The sequence below is a fragment of the Callorhinus ursinus genome, unplaced genomic scaffold (genome assembly GCF_003265705.2).
Source record: "Callorhinus ursinus isolate GAN/ISIS: 27379988/994484 unplaced genomic scaffold, GSC_fseal_2.0 scaffold53, whole genome shotgun sequence".
Lineage (NCBI taxonomy): Eukaryota > Metazoa > Chordata > Mammalia > Carnivora > Otariidae > Callorhinus > Callorhinus ursinus.
The window spans coordinates 7,916,543-7,938,180 of NW_027397115.1; the positions used below are offsets into that span (position 1 = coordinate 7,916,543).

The following is a 21,638-nucleotide window of genomic DNA, read 5'->3' on the forward strand; positions in this document are numbered from 1 at the left end:
AAAGCCCATCTCTGTAGACAGTTTTTGACATTATTGTAAGGCATCTTGCTTCCTAAGAGTGATTATTGTTAAAAGAAAAAAGTGATTATTGTTAATATTTTGTTTTTAGCTCTCTTTCTATTCAAAAGTGAGGAATCAGCCCTTAATCTCAGACAGTTGATTTCCTGTTTACTCTATTCATGCCCCTCAGTCACTTTAATGGTATGGACCCCTTGTCCAGGTTTCTAAACAGGACTTTTGAGTGGTGCAGAGGAGGCTAGGAGTAAATCTTGTAAAAGTTTTTAAGTATGAGTCAAAGAGATAACATTGATGAACCCTGAAGCCAGCTGTTTATTTGAAGTTGTTTCCTTTAAAAAAAAAAAAAAAAAAAGGAAAGAAAAGCTTTTATTTGACAGAGAGAGAACACAAGGAGGCAGAGGGGAACAGGAGAGGGAGAAGCAGGCTCCCTCAGGGAGCCCGATGTGGGCCTTGATCCTAGGACCCTGGGATACTGAGCAGAAGGCAGATGCTTAACTGACTGAGACACCCAGCTACCCCTTGAAGTTCTTTCTTAACAGCAAGCAAGAGGCTGGGGAGAACAACGTAGAGTCCTTGAGTTCTTTATCTTGTCACCCATAATAATCCTAACATTCACAGAGTTTGTTAATGTTCTTTGAAGGAATCTTTGGTTTGTTGCAGAAAAAGCTTGACATAACAGTGGCCCCTTCCAGAAGGGGAGCTCCATGGCTGGAGGATAGGAGGAGGAGGAGGGATCCTTCTTTGCTTATGTTTTTACATTGTATGCCTGTTTATAAAGAATGTTTAACTTAAACAAGGGTCTTTGTAAATGCTTTCGATGATGCTAACACATATGAATGAATGTGTTATTCTAGGTCCAGATGGACGAAATCTTAAGTGACCTCCCTAAGCAAATACATAGAGGGTACCTCCATCTGGGGAAGAGGGCAGATAGAATTCCCCCGGATCCATTAACAGTGCCACTAATCTTAACTCAGTATTCTACATCTTTCAGTGTAAACTTTTAATTTAGGTTCCTCCTAGTTGCTAATCATAAAAAAAAAACACACACACATTTTTGTACATGTTCTGGTAAGCAGTGTTCACTATTTATATGCCTATTTAATTCAGCCTAAGTAAACTTGAGATTTACTCCATGGCTGAAATACCCACATTTTATAAATTACAAGTTTCTTGTAACTAAGCTCCTTTATGAGCATACTCACATTTTCAGAACTATAGATGTATAAATTGGGTACCTACCATGCAGTGAGGTGCTTCAGTTGGAGGTCTTAAAACAACTTGGTTAGCTCTGGGTAGTGAGCACTTGGAATGCCCGATGTATCGTCCATAGGAGAATGAGTTTTCCTTTATCCTCAGCTGCAGTTTAACTCCCTGGGTGTTTTCTGTATAGACTGGTGACGTCGGTGGTGGCGACATTTCCAAATCATTGTGTATTTGTTTTTGCTGAGATGTTGAGCTGCGTATAAGCAGGAGGCAGGGAAAAGCAGTAACGGCTGTCTTCTGGGCTCATCTCTCCTCTGAAGTGAAGCAGGACTGACTTGGGAAGTTCCAAAAGAACTGTTGAATTTGGGCCCACAGAGAGTTTATGAAATGAATAGAGAAACAAGCTGTCTCTTCTCAGGCTGGGGCATTTGTGGGCATCTGTTTTGATGCATGGTCTCTTTTAACAATTAGCCTGTAACATTTTCAGTATTTCTGAAACATTGCTGTCAGGTAGTTCTCTCACTGACCTGGTTGGGGGAACAGTTTTATTAAGCAACTGATTTAAAACTTTCAGGAAGATGGTTTAAACAGTTTAGCAATATAATTTCCACAAGGAATAATGGATTTGGCTTTGAATGCACATTAATTAGTAACCCGAGTGACTTCTGAGTCCGCTGTTAAGTAATATGCAGATTGTTGGATGGCAGAGTGTGTAGAGGACACATAGTCGTGCTTCTTAGCTGCTGAGGATGGGAAGGCTGATCGGTTTTTTTTAGTGAAATGCATTCCTTTTTTGGCCTCAGTTATACTTCGTACTTCTTGTAGAATATTTTGAAACTTCTAAGTTCTGATGACATATCCAAATTCAGGATTTGTAGGAGTTGTTTGTTTTGGTAGGCTTCACTTTTCCATTTTTCATAGTAAATATTGATTTTTGGATTAGAATAATAAAGGAGGTAACATGATGCTATATTACGTTTAGATTAGTTGATTATGGTTGTACTTACAAATGGTAGTGGTATTATAGAGTAACAGCCTTTATTAGAACACCAGATTTGCGTGTATTAAACTTTAATTCCTATTGCTTTGGCTTTTGGGGTTTTGCCTCTGGTTTTGGTTTTTGGAACTATTTTATATTCTACAAAATTTATTTGGATTATTACATTGATAAATTCTTACCGTATTTTATAGGATACGTTTATGGTCACATGAAAGCCATACAAATACTAATTTTATTTTAACTTTTGTTTTTTAAGGAACTTGGGAAGTGGATCTAAATTTGTGCTTTAATGTATTAGGTCATTTAAATAATTTTTCAGTTCCTTCACACATACATATAAGCTTTTCATTTTTCAAGAGGAGCCCCTAAAGTCTGTAACACAGTTATCATCTGCCCTGATGCTGAGTGCCTTTGTCCAGGTGTGGTGCTGGCTTGGGGGGACGAGGTACACAGTCAGTAGTGTCTTTAGTTTGGATAGTATTTGGAAACACTGAAGGATATTTCTTTAAGATCATCACAGCAATGTGCAGGACAGTTCCCAGAAAACAAAAACTTTTCCCTGGCACTCAAAATTTTGTGATAATGATGCTGAAATGGTGAACATTTTTCTGTTTTCAGAGGTTCAACAACACAAGGAGAAAAGCACTCACACTCGATTTTAAGATAATCGGTTGGTATTATTAACCTAATTCTAATTCTCAACTTTAAAAAAACCAGTTTGGTGATGAACTTAAAACTCTAATTAGAATTGTGCCAGATTAAACTCATAGTTGATCTATAACATAAAATGTCCTGTTAAAAATAGAAAAGATCAGAGAGCACTTACTTTGCCTGCCTGCTTTAAGTAATCGGAACATACTAGATAAGGGTATCCACTCACCTTCTTGGTCAGCGGGCCAGGGTTTGTGGTCCTACCATCAGTGGAACTAGGAAATATTACAAGTTGTACGTGTTTTGACTTGACTTAAATTTTTTTTTCCAATAGAAACTATGTTCCAACTTCCTGTCAACAATCTTGGCAGTTTAAGAAAAGCCCGGAAAACTGTGAAAAAAATACTTAGTGACATTGGGTTGGAATACTGTAAAGAACACATAGAAGTAAGTAGCATGCCATTTTTTAATTTTAACATGACTCAGCTTCTGATCCATTACTTTGTGTCAGCAGCCGGGATTGGTTAATTCTTAGTTGTGATTCTGAATTGTAACTGCAGCATTAGCTTCACCAGAGCTTTCTCAGTTGACTTAACTTGTTTCCTTCTCCCTAAAATGGGCTTTTTCATCTTTGCATCATGAAGCAAAAGCAGTTCTACTGGTGAGGATGTATCATGTCAGACACTTCAGGTGCTTTAAAATTGTCTCTAAATTCAGATTCTTAGAACAACCCCTGGGGGAGATGTAGGAATTCTTATCTCCAGTTTACAGTGAAGAACCAGTAAAGATCTAGGTCCACCTCACAGCTAAGCATATGGCAGGGTCTGTCTGCGGGACTCCAGAGCCTGTTCTCATTCTGATATGCCTGAGTGTTCTGGTTGACCTTCTGATTGTTGAGGCATGATGGTTTGGGTGCTTGTTGTCTCTTTCCTTAGGATTTGAGCATTTGTTGGCCCTTCTGACCCATCATACACTATTATCTTCCCCTTGTATAACAGTTTGGACTTTTGAAAACTGTTTTTCTAACCTTGTGTCTGTGAGCTTTATAACAGCCCTGTGGGATAGCCAGTGTACTGGTCTCCTCCTTTTCCAGATCTCATTGCTCCAGGTCTTGCGGTTTAGTTGGTCAAAGCCTCTGATTGAAATATTTAAAGCTGTTTTCCCCACTAGCCTTTAAGTTCCAGCTGGCAAGGGACCATAACCACCTTGTCCATCCATGTATAACCAGCACCTAGCACAGTGCTGGGTACGTAATAGGAATTCAGTAAATGTTTGGATGGAATTGAAGGTTAAAAAACAGTTTCCTTCATGCAACAGGTTTTCTTTTCCTGATTCCCATGAATAATACTTGAGGGGTATATCATGAAGACTGAAGCTTCTCAAAAGTGGGCTTCTCTAGTTATGTTATCCCCAGTAGTGGAAGTTTACTGCCTCTCCAGCCCCTCAGATTCAGGTAGATCTGCCCGATGAAACAGTCCATCTACTTCCACTTTGCACTCAGTGGAGTAATCTGCACAAGGATAAATAATGCAAATGTTAAGGTACCTTTTCTATCCTGCATTTGATGTGTTCCTCCCATTATTATACCCATTACATACTCTGGAATTTATATGTATTTGATTTTGCCACACTGAACTGTGAATCTTTTAGCAGCCAAGGGGAATTTTCTCCTAAGACTTTTTATCTTCCTGGCCTGGGGGGAAAATGGGCCATTAAATTTTTACATAAGAGTATAAATTTAACGTAATACTGCTTACTTTTCTTCAAATAGCTTTCTTTCTTCCTTTCGTGGATTCAGAAATCCTGAGTTTTCTTCCCAGTCCATTTCCACCCCTTTTTTCCCTCAGAAACAGAATATCACATCCATGGTGCTGTAAGCAAACATTGCTAGCTTATACTGCATTCTAATACTACAACTGATGAGTTACAATACTCTAATGAAAGGAGCTTTGGTATTAATATGTGGCTGAATTTTTTACTTAATTAGAATTTCCAATAGTTTCCTTGGAAACCTTGCTGACCATGAGGGGTTGTTAGAAAATGTTGAATGTAACTTCCATATGCCTTTTTGTATTTCCTAAGAGCCTTATCATTCCTAGTTTAGTTCTTGGTGGGGTTGGTTTTTCTGTGTGTCTTAGCTCTAGCTAAGAGATGGGATTTCTAAGTAAGGTTGGGCTAGAGTTGGTATCACTGTGTTTTTGTAAACTTCTTTCACTGTTTTCTAGGATTTTAAACAGTTTGAACCTAATGACTTTTATTTGAAAAACACTACATGGGAGGATGTAGGACTATGGGACCCTTCACTTACAAAAAATCAGGTAAGTAGCACAGGGGACTTCCCCAAATGGCAACATCCTTGGTATACTCCCCATTCAGCTCTAGGCCTTCCATAGTGAAGCATTGTTTTGTGGGCAGCAACCTTATATGGAAAATGTCAAAATTGATTATTTGTTTTCCTAAGTGGCAGGGAAAACTAGGAAGAATTTGTCTTTTTTGTTGTTGGACTGAAACTTCAAGTGTAAGAATAGGAAATTTTGTTACTTAAATGTTCTAAGGTCTGCTGTATAGCAACAGTGTATCAGCAGTACTTTGGCTCTTCTGTTTCTGAAATGTAACCTCCAGCATTCTGTTCATCTAGGCCATCCATCATTTTTTTGTGTCTGTCACAATTCGTGTTATTTCTGGAGAGGGTGTTTTTTTCTGTATTGGTATCATCCAGCCTCTGGGGTTGCTAAGCGAGCACATGGGGAAGGGGATGGGTGGCTTTGTAGGATGGTAGTGACAGAAAGGTATAACTTAAATTTTTACAAAGTGGTATTAAAAACACTATTAGGTTAGTCCAAGGTACCAGTGATGCCAGCAAGTGTCAGCAGGTGAAAAAATGTGACCAAGAATGTGGTATAGGTAGGTGGTGGTTCCTGTCTCACAGGGAGAAGTGATTGTCACTGCAGACTTTACTATTACCTATTTCAGTAGTGATTGTAGTTCTATAATTATTGATCTGTTTATCAGAATATATTTGGGCAGGGATTTTAAACGTTGGCAGTACTTTTAAACTCTGCCTCAGAAATTTGAGAGTATAGTTACCTCGTTTTTTCTTATCCATACCCCAGGGGAAAAAGGTATGCACCAGAAGCCTTTGAATGTAAAAGCTTTCCAGTGGGACATATCACTTAATTTGTTTTTACGAATCCCAAAGCTTCACATTCTAACACATTTAAATAGGGGGTTGAGCTTTAAGGAGAAGCAGAGTATTTTATTTTGTGTCAAACCAGTATCTGAAACAAAGTAGGTTTCTAGGGAGGAAAGATAATCTCTTGCCCAGCTTGTGGTTTCACCGGTCTTCAAAGGACAAACTAACTGCGCAAGTGCTAATGAGCATAATTCTGGAAGTTGCTCTTTGATACCAGTATATCCTGCAATACTTTACTGGATTTTTAACATCATGCATTCCTCATAGTCTATAAGAAAGAAATTTTTATTTAACTTCTTAATTTGAATCAAAGCAGCTATCACTTTCTTTTGAAGCTGCTCTTGCTTGAGAAAAGAGACCATGGCTTATAGAAGAAAGCCATCTCTTCAAATCAGTAGCTTTTTGATCAGTAATGAAATCAAAATACTACACTGTATACTTCGATCAGAGGGAAACAGTTTTGAGATTTTTGAAGATTTTCCATGATGGGAGGGACAGAAGGTGTATCTTTATATCTTACTGCCTAATTGCACTACAGCACTCTGGCTCCTGAGTTTTCTGAACAGTAAATCTGAACAACCTTTCGCAACTTTACTGATTCTCATGGAGCAAGTGGTTTCACAGTGTTTATTCTTGTCGTTTCCAACTGTAAAATATTTATCTTTGAAGCCATTTGTCTTTGTCTTCTCTAAAACCAGTCAGCAAATGTGACTGATCTTTTTTAAGTATTGAGGGGAAACTTAGAATTGAGGGTTTTTTTTTAATACTCTGGGACCCAAATAAAAATTTGGTTTAGAACAGCTTTCTCATTTGGGTTTATATTTTACAAATTAGTTTAGCAAAAGGAAGAAAATTATATCAGTGCATTACAGAGTTTCAGTTCTAAAAATAGCATTATATCTCTATTAAAAATAGAGAACATTTGGAGGAGAAAATCTAGAACCTGTTACTACCTTTCTGAAGTGGCATTCTAATTCCAGTTTTTGTCTTTTATTTAGGACTACCGGACGAAACCTTTTTGCTGCAGTGCTTGTCCCTTTTCTTCAAAATTCTTCTCTGCCTACAAAAGTCATTTCCGGAATGTCCATAGTGAAGACTTTGAAAATAGGATTCTCCTTAATTGCCCCTACTGTACCTTCAATGCAGACAAAAAGACTTTGGAAACACACATTAAAATATTTCATGCTCCAAACGCCAGCGCACCAAGTAGCAGCCTCAGCACTTTCAAAGATAAAAGCAAAAATGATGGCCTTAAACCTAAGCAGGCTGACAGTGTAGAACAAGCTGTTTATTACTGTAAGAAGTGCACTTACCGAGATCCTCTTTATGAAATCGTTAGGAAGCACATTTACAGGGAACATTTTCAGCACGTGGCAGCGCCTTACATAGCAAAGGCAGGTGAGAAGTCACTCAACGGTGCAGTCCCTTTAGGTTCAAATGCCCGGGAAGAGAGTAGTATTCACTGCAAGAGATGCCTTTTCATGCCAAAGTCCTACGAAGCTTTGGTACAACACGTCATCGAAGACCATGAACGCATAGGCTATCAGGTCACTGCCATGATTGGGCACACAAATGTGGTGGTTCCCCGATCCAAACCCTTGATGCTAATTGCTCCCAAACCTCAAGAGAAGAAGGGCATGGGACTCCAGTCAAGAATTGGTTCCCTTGCTTCTGGAAATGTCCGGTCTTTGCCATCACAGCAGATGGTAAATCGACTCTCAATACCAAAGCCTAACTTAAATTCTACAGGAGTCAACATGATGTCCAATGTTCACCTACAGCAAAATAACTATGGAGTCAAATCTGTAGGCCAGGGCTATGGCGTTGGTCAGTCAATGAGACTGGGTCTAGGTGGCAACGCACCAGTTTCCATCCCTCAACAGTCTCAGTCTGTGAAGCAGTTACTTCCAAGTGGAAATGGAAGATCTTACGGGCTGGGGTCAGAGCAGAGGTCCCAGGCACCAGCAAGATACTCCCTGCAGTCTGCTAATGCCTCTTCTCTCTCATCAGGCCAGTTAAAGTCTCCCTCCCTCTCCCAGTCACAGGCATCCAGAGTATTAGGTCAGTCCAGTTCCAAACCTACTGCAGCTGCCACGGGCCCTCCCCCAGCCAATACTTCCTCAACTCAAAAGTGGAAAATATGTACAATCTGTAATGAGCTTTTTCCTGAAAATGTGTATAGTGTGCACTTCGAAAAAGAACATAAAGCTGAGAAAGTCCCAGCAGTAGCCAACTACATTATGAAAATACACAATTTTACTAGCAAATGCCTCTACTGTAATCGCTATTTGCCCACAGATACCCTGCTCAACCATATGTTAATTCATGGTCTGTCTTGTCCATATTGCCGTTCAACTTTCAATGATGTGGAAAAGATGGCGGCACACATGCGGATGGTTCACATTGATGAAGAGATGGGACCTAAAACAGATTCCACTTTGAGTTTTGATTTGACATTGCAGCAGGGTAGTCACACTAATATCCATCTCCTGGTAACCACATACAACCTGAGGGATGCCCCAGCTGAATCTGTTGCTTACCATGCCCAAAATAACCCTCCAGTCCCTCCAAAGCCACAGCCAAAAGTTCAGGAAAAGGCAGATATCCCTGTTAAAAGTTCACCTCAAGCTGCAGTGCCCTATAAAAAAGATGTTGGGAAAACCCTTTGCCCTCTTTGCTTTTCAATCCTAAAAGGACCCATATCTGATGCACTTGCACATCACCTACGAGAGAGGCACCAAGTTATTCAGACGGTTCATCCCGTGGAAAAAAAGCTCACCTACAAATGCATCCATTGCCTTGGTGTGTACACCAGCAACATGACCGCCTCGACTATCACTCTGCATCTCGTTCACTGCAGGGGTGTTGGAAAGACCCAGAACGGCCAGGATAAGACAAATGCACCCTCTCGGCTTAATCAGTCACCGGGCCTGGCACCTGTCAAGCGCACTTACGAGCAAGTGGAATTTCCCTTGCTGAAAAAGCGAAAGTTAGACGATGATAGCGATTCGCCCAGCTTCTTTGAAGAGAAGCCTGAGGAGCCTGTTGTTTTAGCTTTAGACCCCAAGGGTCATGAAGATGATTCCTATGAAGCCAGGAAAAGCTTCCTAACGAAGTATTTTAACAAACAGCCCTATCCCACCAGGAGAGAAATTGAGAAGCTGGCCGCCAGTTTGTGGTTGTGGAAGAGTGACATTGCTTCCCATTTTAGTAACAAGAGGAAGAAGTGTGTCCGAGACTGTGAAAAGTACAAGCCTGGTGTGTTACTGGGCTTCAACATGAAAGAACTAAACAAAGTGAAGCACGAGATGGATTTTGATGCTGAGTGGCTGTTTGAGAATCATGACGAGAAGGATTCCAGAGTCAATGCTAGTAAAACTGCTGACAAAAAGCTCAGCCTTGGGAAGGAAGAAGACAGCTCCTCAGACAGTTTTGAAAATTTGGAGGAAGAATCCAATGGAAGTGGTAGCCCTTTTGACCCTGTGTTTGAAGTTGAGCCTAAAATCTCCAACGATAACCCCGAGGAACACATACCGAAGGTCATTTCTGAGGATGCTTTAGAATCTGAGGAGAAGCTAGACCAAAAAGAGGAGGCTGGTTCAAAATATGAAACTATTCATTTGACTGAGGAACCAACCAAACTGATGCATGATGCTTCTGACAGTGAGGTTGACCAGGATGACGTTGTTGAGTGGAAAGATGGTGCTTCTCCATCTGAGAGTGGCCCTGGTTCCCAACAAGTGTCAGACTTTGAGGACAACACATGTGAAATGAAAGCAGGAACCTGGTCTGATGAGTCTTCCCAGAGTGAAGACGCAAGAAGCAGTAAGCCAGCTGCCAAAAAAAAGGCTACCATGCAAGGTGACAGAGAGCAGTTGAAATGGAAGAATAGTTCCTATGGAAAAGTTGAAGGATTTTGGTCCAAGGACCAGTCACAGTGGAAGAATGCATCTGAAAATGATGAGCGCTTATCTAACCCACAGATTGAGTGGCAGAATAGCACAATTGACAGTGAGGATGGGGAGCAATTTGACAACATGACTGATGGGGTTGCCGAGCCGATGCACGGCAGCCTGACCGGAGTGAAACTGAGCAGCCAGCAGGCCTAAGTACCAGGTTCTCAGGCATCGGGGACACGCTGCAGCCTGGAGCTGTGCTCTCCTTCCGGCAGGACTGCAAAGCTGTATTCTAACTGGTACTGCCTTTGGAGTGCTGGGTCGTCGGGCTGTAGGGATACGTGGCCACTGCTAATCCCGGTGGTTATTTCTAAGTCTATGACACACGATTGGCTGATCTTGCTTCAGAACTTGCTGTGACAGACACAGTAAATAAATGTGAAAAACCAATAAGCTGGTGGCTCACGAATGCACATGAGGAAAAGCAGAGGTTTATTTTATCTGCCTTCTCAGCATTTCTTTCCCTCTAAAATGTTTGGTTGGATGTTCTTGGGAAGCGTTACCCTGATTCACACGGTAGTGTAGGGCCAACATTCAAGCTACCAGTCCAATGTGTATAGTAGACTTTGGGGAAAATCAATTTTTTTTTCATGTATTCATTCTGAATAGTTGAAATGTATATTTGTACAGTCTTTTAGACCTATTCAAGTGATGCCTATGATATTGTTATTGTGTACCCATCCTAGATTTGTTTCTTTTTTTTTTAGTGTTGCCCTTGCTGTGTAATAAACGCTCTATCTAGTTTACCTAGCAAAAGCTTGAAACTGCGCTAGTATGGACTTTTGGACAGACTTAGTTTTTGCACATAACCTTGTACAATCTTGCAACAGAGGCCAGCCACATAAGATATATATCTGGACTCTCTTGTATTATAGAATTTTTCTTGTTCTGAATATCCTTGACATTACAGCTGACAGAAACAAAAACTGGTATTTCAGATCTGTTTTCTGAAATCTTTTAAGCTAAAAAATCACATGCAAGAATTGACTTTGCAGCTACTAATTTTGACACCTTTTAGATCTGTATGAAAGTGTGTTGTGTTGAAGCAGCAAACCAATGAGTGCTGCATTTTGGATATTTAGTTTTATCTTTAGTTAAACACCACCCTGGTGTATTCATTTATACCATCTAATATATGACACACTGTTGTAGTATGTATAATTTTGTGATCTTTATTTCCCTTTGTATTCATTTTAAGCATCTAAATAAATTGCTGTATTGTGCTTAATGTAAATATTTGCTTTATTACACATTACAGTCCTATGTGTCCATTATGTCTTGTACCAGCTGATGCCATGGCTTCACTTTCATCAGAGGCGGAAGCCACAGCCACTGAGGAAACTTACGGAAGACCAAGATGTGCCATTGGCATTAAGAATGCTTTCTCTCAAGGCACCTGTTAACAAATTCTTTTGGTTTGGTTTTGTCTTTTTCCTTTTTAACTGGAAAAATAAACATTCATGAGTTTTTCAGTTCCCCTTTTGTTAAGGAGCAGAGCCTGCTTATATATGTAAATGTCTCAATGATAAAAGGATGTAAACAAATTGGCATTAATTTGCAAGCAGAATATTAATACCCTGGCCGCCTTTCTTCTAAAAGGAAGTAAATGTTAGTTTTCACCTTATAATGGGAACAATTGTACTAAACAGGCAACTACTCTCTGCTTTTGTTGTAATTCTCTTGACCATCCTGCTATTAAAAAGGCTTTGGAGATCACACACTTGAAGGGCTGTTAAGATGGAAGGAGCTAGTATATTTACTTCATAGATTCCCAAGAGCAGCTTGGACTAAATGCAAGAGCATGAGGAGGCAGTATTAGGCCACCGTTTCAGTAATTACTACAATGATGGAAAGCTCCAATCCATGCAGAGGGCAGAAGCCCAGCAAGCACCTCTCGGGAACGTTGGTCTAAAGAGGTCTTCAGTGGCTGGCATCCGTAATTTCTAAGACTCCTTCCCAAAGATAGCCATGACAAAAGCATTAACAAGACCAAAGAAAGTTGACCAATCTCCTAAAATGTTAACATCCTTCTCAGAAACTACAGGAGAAAGTGCAAGAATAGACCAGGCAGGACCTTTAGGACATTCGGGGCTGGCATGGAGTTATATTTTAAGTCTATTCTACAAGGAGATTATAAATTCTACAGACACCAGCTAATAATATTTAGGACAGGATGTCCCCAAATTAAGATGCCATGGATTATCAAATCAGAAGAACTGGCATTGAGAAAGCTTTTCTCTTACTTAAGGATAGTAATAGCAGCTGAACTGATGCCCTCTCACCCTTGGTTTGAAATTAGTCTGCCTAATCAATCACTAGGTTAGGTGGGAAAGGGCGGAGTCTGGGCTTAGGAGGCCTAAGGAGACTTGTATAGAATAGCGGAGGTGGACATACATTCCGGATTGAACATTTGAGCAGAGACTGTGTGCTTCCTCGGCAAGGTGGTGGGAATGGGCATTGTAGGCATTCGGAGAAGAATTTAGCCACCTAAGAATTGGAAATAAAGAAGATCCCAACTAGCGATGTTGCAGAAGCCCTATAAGTGTCTCAATAAAAGCCATTTTAAAAGAATGTCGTTGCTACTGGTTGCTTTTGGAATAATCTGGAAATAAAAGCTGTGGCAACGTGCCACCCTCTTATTAGATAAAGTCTATAACTGTAGACCGAACAATTCTGTAAATTTTCTTCCCAGACTTTTCTGTCCTTCCGATTTTCTTGTGGCCCTGACTTCCAGAGTCAGACTGATGAGCAGCATGATTTCTCTCCCTTTTCAGCACATCGAGGCACTTTCTTCTCCCATCGTTGGTCTCCATCAAACAGCTCTTTGTCCCTCAAGATCTAAGCAGAAAAGGATTTACCCCATTTGATGGCCCTTTGGTTGTGTATCCAATCCAAATGCCTGCCCATTTGTAAAGATACTTTTCAGAAGAGAACAAAGTGCCAGATGTAAAAACAACCTATCAGTGATTGGGGGCGCCCCAACTGAAACACCACCACTGGAAGCCATTAAACTTGCTTTTGTCAAGTGAGTACTGCTATATACGGGGGTGGTTTCCCTACCTCGACCCCAGACTGCCAGCCTCAAAATCCTCTCTCAGGGATTCTTTGCTACTAAAGCTTGAGAATCACTTTGTTTGCAAAATGGAAAATACAGTCTTTCCTAATGAAATTAGAATATATTAAATACATGGATTTCACAGAGCATCAGGTCAGCCTTCTGCCCCTTCCTTATGCAATGGTCTTTTCTACCCGTTGTGACCCTTATTTCTAACCTACCCTGTGGCTCACTGGATCAGCAGCAACCGCAAGCATGTCTCACCAAAGTGTTGAACCCCCCAGAAAACTGGAAATAGAAGAGGTTGGTTGTGCCATTCTGAAATGGCATTGCAACATAACCAGTTATCAGTTGGCCACCACGAGGTGGTCTAGAAAGACAGATAAATTTCTTGATGGTACATCCAGTTAGGAAATACGGCATTTTCTATCGACTACTATTAGAAGGTCAGCTTGAAAACTGATCTCCAAATGTGCACCAAAGGAGGGTCACCGTTCTGGAATTCTTTGCATCCTGCTACTTCCCATCAACGTACTCCACTTAAAAACAACTTTAACGTTCACTAGAACTTAAATCTAAGTGGAATTGTGAATTAGGTGGGAGTTGTGTTCAAAAAAAAAGCATATAAGGTGAAAGTTGCATATCCTGGAAAACCTCCAATCGTGACTTCAAAGTGCAAGAGAAGGACAGAGAAAGGAAGGTCTGGAAGGTCCATAGTCGTATTTGACAGAGAGACAGCCAGAGAGGGAACAAAAGCAAAGGGAGCGGGAGAGGGAGAAGCGGACTTTCCGCAGAGCAGGGAGCCCGATGCGGGGCTCGATCCCAGGACCCAAGGATCATGACCAGAGCCAAAGGCAGACGCTTAACAACTGAGCCACTCAGGTGCCCTCAGAATCTTCACTATTTAAACGAGTTGTTGCAGCTGTGTGTTTTTCAGAATACGATGTCCTTGCACCTGTGATGGAGGCCAAGTGCCACCACCTGCCCAGCACACCATCAAGGCCATTTAAACCTCAGCTGGCTTTTGCATGAATCTTGCTGGACCTCTGTTAAGGTTTTATTACTGAGGCAAAATGGATCTCCTAATAAGCCAATTGTTCACCTTTTGGAAACTGATAAGAGGCTAGAAATAAAAGGGCTTTCCCAGTGTAGTTGCAAGCACTGTGCTGGCTGTGACTTGGACTAGAACAGAACATGACACTACATTGTACGGACTACGTGAAGTCGCCAGACTGAGAGCCTAGAGATTAATGGTCAAGGCCCTGCACGACTTCTGGTGGCTGCCTCTGCCGCCAAGGCTAGCTAAACGGGGTTCCCCGGGAAGAGGGAACCAAGTGAGTCTCAAAACAGCCCTGTCCTCCAAGGACCCCCTCCTCCTTCAGGCTAGGGGCATGACTACACCTTTCCTAGGAGCTTGGCACACACTGCAAGTACTCAGGTACTTTCCAGACATCCCTGAAGTGTTCCTGGGACTAGTAGGGTACTCAATTCAAAGATAATTTGAGTCCTCAAAACAGCCCTGCCCTTAGGGCGCGTGGGTGGCTCAGATGGTTAAGCGTCTGCCTTCAGCTCAGGTCATGATCCCAGAGTCCTGGGATCGGGTCCCGCATTGGGCTCCCTGCTCCTTGGGAGCCTGCTTCTCCCTCTGCTTCTCCCTCTGCCTCTCCCTCTGCCTCTCTGTCTCTCTCTGTCTCTGTCTCTCATGAATAAATAAATAAAATCTTTAAAAAAAAAAAAAGCCCTGCCCTAGTGCCCAAATACCCACCCCCCCCCCCCCAAAAAAAAAAAAAAAAAAAAAAAAAAAAAATCCTGTGAAGGGAATATCAGCTCCAGGTTTGAGAAGCTAATTTGTCCCAAGATCCCAGCTGGCAGAGGAGAGAGAGGCTGACTCGGACCCAGGACATATGAGTCCCCAGCCACTGGCATTCCAACTGCATCATGCAGCCTTGATCCTGGCTAAAGACGAGCCCTGTAAGAAAGGTTTTCCCTGCTGTGAACGCAGACACATGAGCCTGGTCTCTAAACCAACATGTCATGTTTCCCTGGCACAGCGTCTCCCACACTCCTCACTCACACTGCCGTCTTGGTCATCTGCCTAACAACTGCTTCATGTACTTAGTAGGTCTCAACTGCCCTTTTTAAAAAGGAAAACTTTGTCTCTACAAGAAAGGACAGGCAGCAGAATTTGCCATTAACGAAGAGGTCCTTAAAAATAAATTCAAGACCAAACATTAGACTAAAACTTTGCCACCTGCTACTGCTTGCTGAGGGCTGTGAACCTGAGTCTGGCTCTGCTTGTTAAAAAGGAAAATCGGGGGCGCCTGGGTGGCTCAGTTGGTTAAGCGACTGCCTTCGGCTCAGGTCATGATCCTGGACTCCCAGGATCGAGTCCCGCATCGGGCTCCCTGCTCAGCGGGGAGTCGGCTTCTCCCTCTGACCCTCCCCCCCTCTCATGTGCTCTCTCTCTCTCTCTCATTCTCTCTCTTTCAAATAAATAAATAACTCTTTAAAAAAAAAAAAGGAAAATCGGAGGGATTCAGGGCACACCAACACCAAAATGAGACTTCTTCCTTGGCCCAGGCAAGACTGAAAGAATCGGGGGAGCCTCAAGTCTTGGTGTGACTTATGTTTCCTAAAGCATGCCTAGTGGCACCAAAGAGCCCAGAAGCAGCTCTGGCTCAGAGGGCCTCCCAGGGAAGTCTTCCCCATCAGCGATGACCTAACTCTCCTTACCCAGCTTCAGACACCTTTTTTTACGAATGGGACTGTCACTGGCAGGGAACAGGAACTCCAAGTCAGACTGTGCTGGATAAAGGGGACACACAGGTAACAACTATGCTCAGTGGTGTAGGCAAGGACTCAGGTCCTCTGTCCTCCTGCCCACCCTCATCCTAGGCCGGCACCCTGGTGTCCACAGGGTGCTTCGCATTCACCTTCCCGCTCTAGTGAGCAAGAGTCCTGACCTTGGAGCCGACTGGATCATTCCAGAGCTAGTCTCTGTGGCTGGAGGGCTTAGGTCAGAGCTATCTCAGTGAATCCCTGGGAGTTCGGATGACCCTGATCGGCTTAGATCAGTCCGCACCCATCTCTGGAGCTGGTGTGAAATCAGTTCAACACAAACCAGAAACCAAATCAAACCCAATCCCACACCACACTCAGGAAGGTGGGAGGTGGACGTTGAGGTCCCTGCACCCTTCAAAGGAAAGCAAGCTCGTGCAGAATGTAAAACAGAAGAAGGTGTGGTTGCTGCAAGGCAGGTAGCCAATCGCTGAAAATCTCCTGACTGCCAGTCTCCCAAAGCTCCAAGGCTGGGCGCCTGCAGACTGAAATGCCCTGGGGAGTTCTACCGAGGCCCCTCCCCCACCCCCAGGGCTTCTGATGCAGTTGGTCGGGCGCCCGGCTGATTCCTCTGTGCCTCCAAGACCCAGAAGCCCTGTTTTAAAGACACACATGAGAGCGTGGCCTTCAACCCGAGCCCTCCCCGGAGTAACACCCTTGCTGCCTGGGGCTTCCTATGTAAGACCATCTGTTCTCCCCATTCAACAAACACTGGTTGGACAGCCTAAGAACCCCCACCCCACACTCAGAGAGGCGGCCTGTGTGTAGAAACCAATTTTTTTTTTCTTTATCTCTACAGCCAGTGTGGGGCTCAAACTCACAACCCTGAGATCAAGAATCACATGCTCCACAGATTCAGCCAACCAGACGCCCCCCCCTTTTTTTTTAAGATTTTATTTATTTGACAGAGAGAGAGTCAGCAAGAGAGGGAACACAAGCAGGGGGAGTGGGAGAGGGAGAAGCAGGCTTCCCGCTGAGCAGGGAGCCCGATACGGGGCTCGATCCCAGGACCCTGGGATCATGACCCGAGCCCAAGGCAGACGCTTAACGACTGAGCCACCCAGGTGCCCCCCCTTTTTTTAAGTAATGGCCACACCCAACGTGGGGCTCGAACTCATGACCCTGAGATCAACAGCCAGACACTCCACTGACTGAGCCAGCCGGTGCCCCTTAGAAACCGATTTCACACGAGCAAGCGAATACCCAAGCATCCCCTGGGTTCATGGTGGGGGCCAATGAGGAGACCATGGGCCCCCCGGGTGGCGCTCTGTCTGCGCCCCACCCCAAGGAAGAAACACACAAACCTTGTCCTCGAGCGCGTCCGGGTCTGTTCCCTCTCCCCTGCCTGGGGCCTGGCTCTCCAGAACAGTGGTGGGGACTGAAGGCCGCGCTCCACTGAGCGGGGAGCAGCCCCCGGGAACCCCAGGAGCAAGTCCTTCCAGTGGGGGGGGCCCACCTGCCACGCTCAGGCGTGGCTCCCCGGGGGCGCCCTGGGGCCGCCGCCACACCGGCCCCACGTGCAGCCTGCAAGTGCCCTGGCCCCAGGCCCAGCCAGGAGGCAGACGCAGCCTCCACCGCGCCCAGCTGACCATCCCTGAGAAGAACTTGGATGCTTTTGAGGCCACAGCAGGCCCACAGGCCTCACAGAGGAAATTCTGTAAAAGCGCCCCGAGTCAGAATTGCTTTGAGTTCTTCCAAAGCCAAAGACGGCTGTGCTCTTGAGCAAAAGACGAAGAGGGCCAAGCACATCTAGGAGCCTCCCAGAGCCCAGCCGCCTTTGAGTGCCCCTCTGCCACCCCCTGGTATCAGAGCTTCTGCCTGAGCCTCTCTCTACCTCCACTAGGCAGCTTTCTAAGTAACTTCTACACCCAACATGGGGCTTGAACTCACGACCCCAAGATCAAGAGTGGCATGCTTTACCAAATGAGTCAGCCAGGTGCCCCCACCAGGCAGCTCTTTAAGCAATTTTTTCAGCCCTCATTCAAGCTGTGAACCAATTGGAAACAATAAAGCTCTCTGCAGAAGGAGAAAAAAAAAAAATTAAGTGGGATTTTGCTTTAAGATGGGGAGGAAAATGCCCTGCTGCCTCCAGCTTCCTGGGTCAACAAATCATCTCCAGAGAGTTGGTAATCCTATCAGTAAACACCTTTGGGGGTATCTACTCAGCCTCTAACCCTGCTCTTTGAGAACTCCCCTTTATGCCCCAAGAAGGAGAGCTTTTATCACAAATAGATGTTTGATTTTGGCAGATGCTTTGCATCTGTGGAAATGATTGTGTGGTTTTTGACCTTTATTAATACAGTGTGTTACAATGATTGATTTTCAGATGTTAAACCGACCTTGCATTCCTAGGAGAGATCCCACTTGGTCATGGAGTATAATCCATTTTCTACGTTGCTGGATTCAGTCTGCTAATATTTTGCTGAGAACTTTTGCATCTGTATTCGCGAGGGATACTGGTCGCTAGTTTTCTTAGGTCTTCATCTGACTTGGAATCAGTCACTTCCAAAAGGAGGGCCATGGGAAGCACACACTTCTGTAGTAAGACCGAACCCCCTTGTCCCCAGGGAATTTGGAATCGGGGCACAGAGATGCTTGCGGGCAGGCCAGATGCTAACTACACATAATGGCCAGGAAGCCGTCGCTTACCCCCAGCTGCATTTCTTCACATACCCCATATCCTTGGAATAAATTCTCCATGGTCTAAGGGCCTCTGGTTCTAAGGCTCTCAAATGCCAAATGCCCACAGGGGCCAGGCAGATAAATAAATTAGCAAAACAGCTGGGGTACAAGAGAAACCTGGAAGAGCACGGCCCTCTAAAGCAACTCGGCTTTAGCTCATCGTTCCCGGCCACAATGTGAGCCCAGTAGTAGTACCTGATGTTCCAGTTTTTGAAGAGAAGCTGGAAATCCAGTTCTTTCTGTGGACTGCCCTCATTTTTAATGGCTGGCAACTGGTTTTGGTTACTTTTTTTGAAGAGGTAAACACCAAAATACCAAAAAGTATAAAAAAAAAAACCTGAAACATGAACAGTCGACTTCTCACCCAAGACAGGGATTCACCGTGCTCGAATTTTTGTGTATCCTTCCATGGAGTGTTAATTCCTTTCTCACACAGATGGTAGGATATTGTGTGCATTTCTCCGCACCTTGGCTTTTTCATATGCTAGTGACATTTCCATTCCAGCTCATAAGGAACTCCTAATCCATTTTTACAACTTCATAGGATTCCATCCACCTTTGTGTGTGTGTGTGGACATACTAGAACTGAACCAATCCCATCACTGGTGGACATTTAGGTGCCTTCCAGTCTTGGGTTATTTCAACATGTGGAGAATCACCGTTTGCATTTATCATTTCCCTCCTGTGTCTACTGGGAGGCGAGACCCCTAGAGGTAGAATTACTAGGTCCAAAGGCATAAACATTTCTAATTCGGATAGGTACTGCCCACGGGCCTCCACAAGCATGGTACCTCACTAGCAATGCATGAGAACATTTGTTTCAGAACTTCACTGACAGTGTCATCAAAAACATTTCATGTTTGCCAGCCTCACATAGTGAAAAGAGAGGAATTTCGATATTCTTTCATACTTAGTGGTAGAGATTATCTTTTCATGTGTTTAAAATGCCTTTTACATTTTCTTTTCTGTGAGATGCCTGTTCATATCCTTTGCCCATTTTTCTACTTTGTCTCTTATTTATTGTAGGAGCTGTTTATATATTAGGGAGATTATCCCTTTGTAAAATGGGCTGCACATAGATCTTTCCCAATTTATCACTTGTCTTTTTGGTCATTTGTCTTTCGAATTTGCCTAGGATTTCTTGTTTTGTTTGGATTTTTTTTTTTTTTTGGTTGAGTTTTCGGTTTGTTTTTGCCATTCGGAGGATTTAACTTTTTTATATATAATCAAATGTATCTTTAAGGCTTCTGGATGTTGAATGATTCTCCAATGTTTCTGCCTTCTTATATGAATTCATTTTATACATCTAACTCGTCCTTAATCCATTTGGAATTTTGGAAATGTTCCTGGTGTACAGAGTGAGGTATGGAACTCGCTTTATTTTTTCCAGATGGTTACCCAGTTGTCTCAACATGAAAACATTTTTAAACAGTTCAGGGTAAACCACACATTTCTGCCAACGCGTGGGCCACCTTCTTGAAACCTCTTGCTTTGACAGACATGAAGTTCACATCCACTGGGAAAGCAGGGAGGGAAGTGGTTGCCTGAAGAAGAGCCTAGCTCTCCTGAAAATCTGCAATGCCCTTTATACCGGCGTCCCACAAAAGAACCTTTTCCTGGGCAGCAAAGTGACCCTGGCTAGGGCTATGCGGCCTGCTCGAGTCAGCAGTCAAGGCTCTCCTTTACCCGACAGGCCGTCAGCTCACCTAGCACAAGGGCAGTGCCTCCAGAACACCAGCAAAGGACCGAGGTCAGAATCGCTGGCAGGGTCTGTGTCCTGGCTTTCCCTCCCCCCCAGGTGTCCCCAAATGTCCCTCAAAGTTCACTGTTTGGCCTCAGGACTCCCAGTAAACTTGGAATGGCCACGAGTCCGCTTTCCCACGGATATTCTCATGCAATCTCTTCCCTCCTCGCTGACCTGGGGGAAAGCAGGTGTCCCTGAAAGGATCCAAGGACAGAGAAACACAGCGAGGGCCAGTACATGCTTCCATCTGTTCTTACTCCAAAATTTAAGGGCAGTCCCTAAGTCACTCGCTGTTGACGCTCCTGGATGCCACCCATCAACTGAGAAACAGCACAAAAGTTGGCCCGTTTCCGGCCAGGCCAATCACCATAGTAACGCCACCCACTGCAGTGCCCGTTGCCGGCCCTGAGGTCAGCGTTCACACGGGTCCCCTCCTATCACCCACACAAACAGCCCCCCAGTGGGCAGGTGCCCTCGTTCACTGCATTCTCACTGAGAAGGAAGCTGGCCTCAGAGAGGGTAAGCAACTAGCCCAGGGCCACAGGGCTGAGGTGTGCCGGAGATGTTGGCGCCACCCAGGCAGGCTGACCTCAGAGCCTAGGAGCTCTTAGCCACAGCCCTGTGGGTCTCTATTTTAGGACAGTCATGATGCTGTGGCTTGATCACATGACGTTCCCTTTCACCTCCCCCTGGCCCCTGCTTCGGGCCCCGAAAGGGAAAGAGGCCTGGGCGTCACCAGCGAGCCACACGTACTCGGCCTTTGGGAAACTGGTCTCCTCACCGCTTGTCTGAAAAATGAACTTTCCCTCTCCCTGAGTGGACACAATGGGGCCCAGGGAGTATCTGAGCTTCCTTCAATCAATACGGCACGACCACGAGGATGAACAATCTGCTGCTTACATGTAGCGACAGGCGCCGTGTCAGCCAGGGAAGCCGACACACAGACGGCACCACGTGGGCCCCGCGCTACATGAAGTACAGACGCCCGCGACGGCGTCTGCGCGGACAGATGTCAGCGTGCTGGGAGCCCGGGCCGGGGTTTGTGAGAAGTCACTGGACCTTCCACCTAGGTGGACCTTTCTGTATGTAAATTGTACCTCGATCATTTAAAATAATGTATACAAGGGGCGCCTGGGTGGCTCAGTCGTTAAGCGTCTGCCTTCGGCTCAGGTCGTGATCCCACGGTCCTGGGATCGAGCCCCACATCGGGCTCCCTGCTCCGCGGGAAGCCTGCTTCTCCCTCTCCCACTCCCCCTGCTCATGCTTTCTCTCTCTCTCTCTCTCTCTCTCTCTCT

General features: G+C 44.3%; 1 protein-coding gene across 1 annotated transcript in view; it reads left to right on the top strand.

Annotated features, from left to right (window-relative positions):
• ADNP (activity dependent neuroprotector homeobox) overlaps window positions 1-12,595 on the top strand; it is a 31,594-nt gene extending 18,999 nt beyond the window's left edge. Inside the window, 2 exon segments of the mRNA XM_073883954.1 lie at window positions 5,101-5,193; window positions 7,067-12,595. Of these exon segments, the coding sequence (XP_073740055.1) occupies window positions 5,101-5,193; window positions 7,067-10,177 (3,204 nt within the window). The 3' untranslated portion in view covers window positions 10,178-12,595.
• The last annotated feature ends 9,043 nt before the right edge of the window (window positions 12,596-21,638 follow it).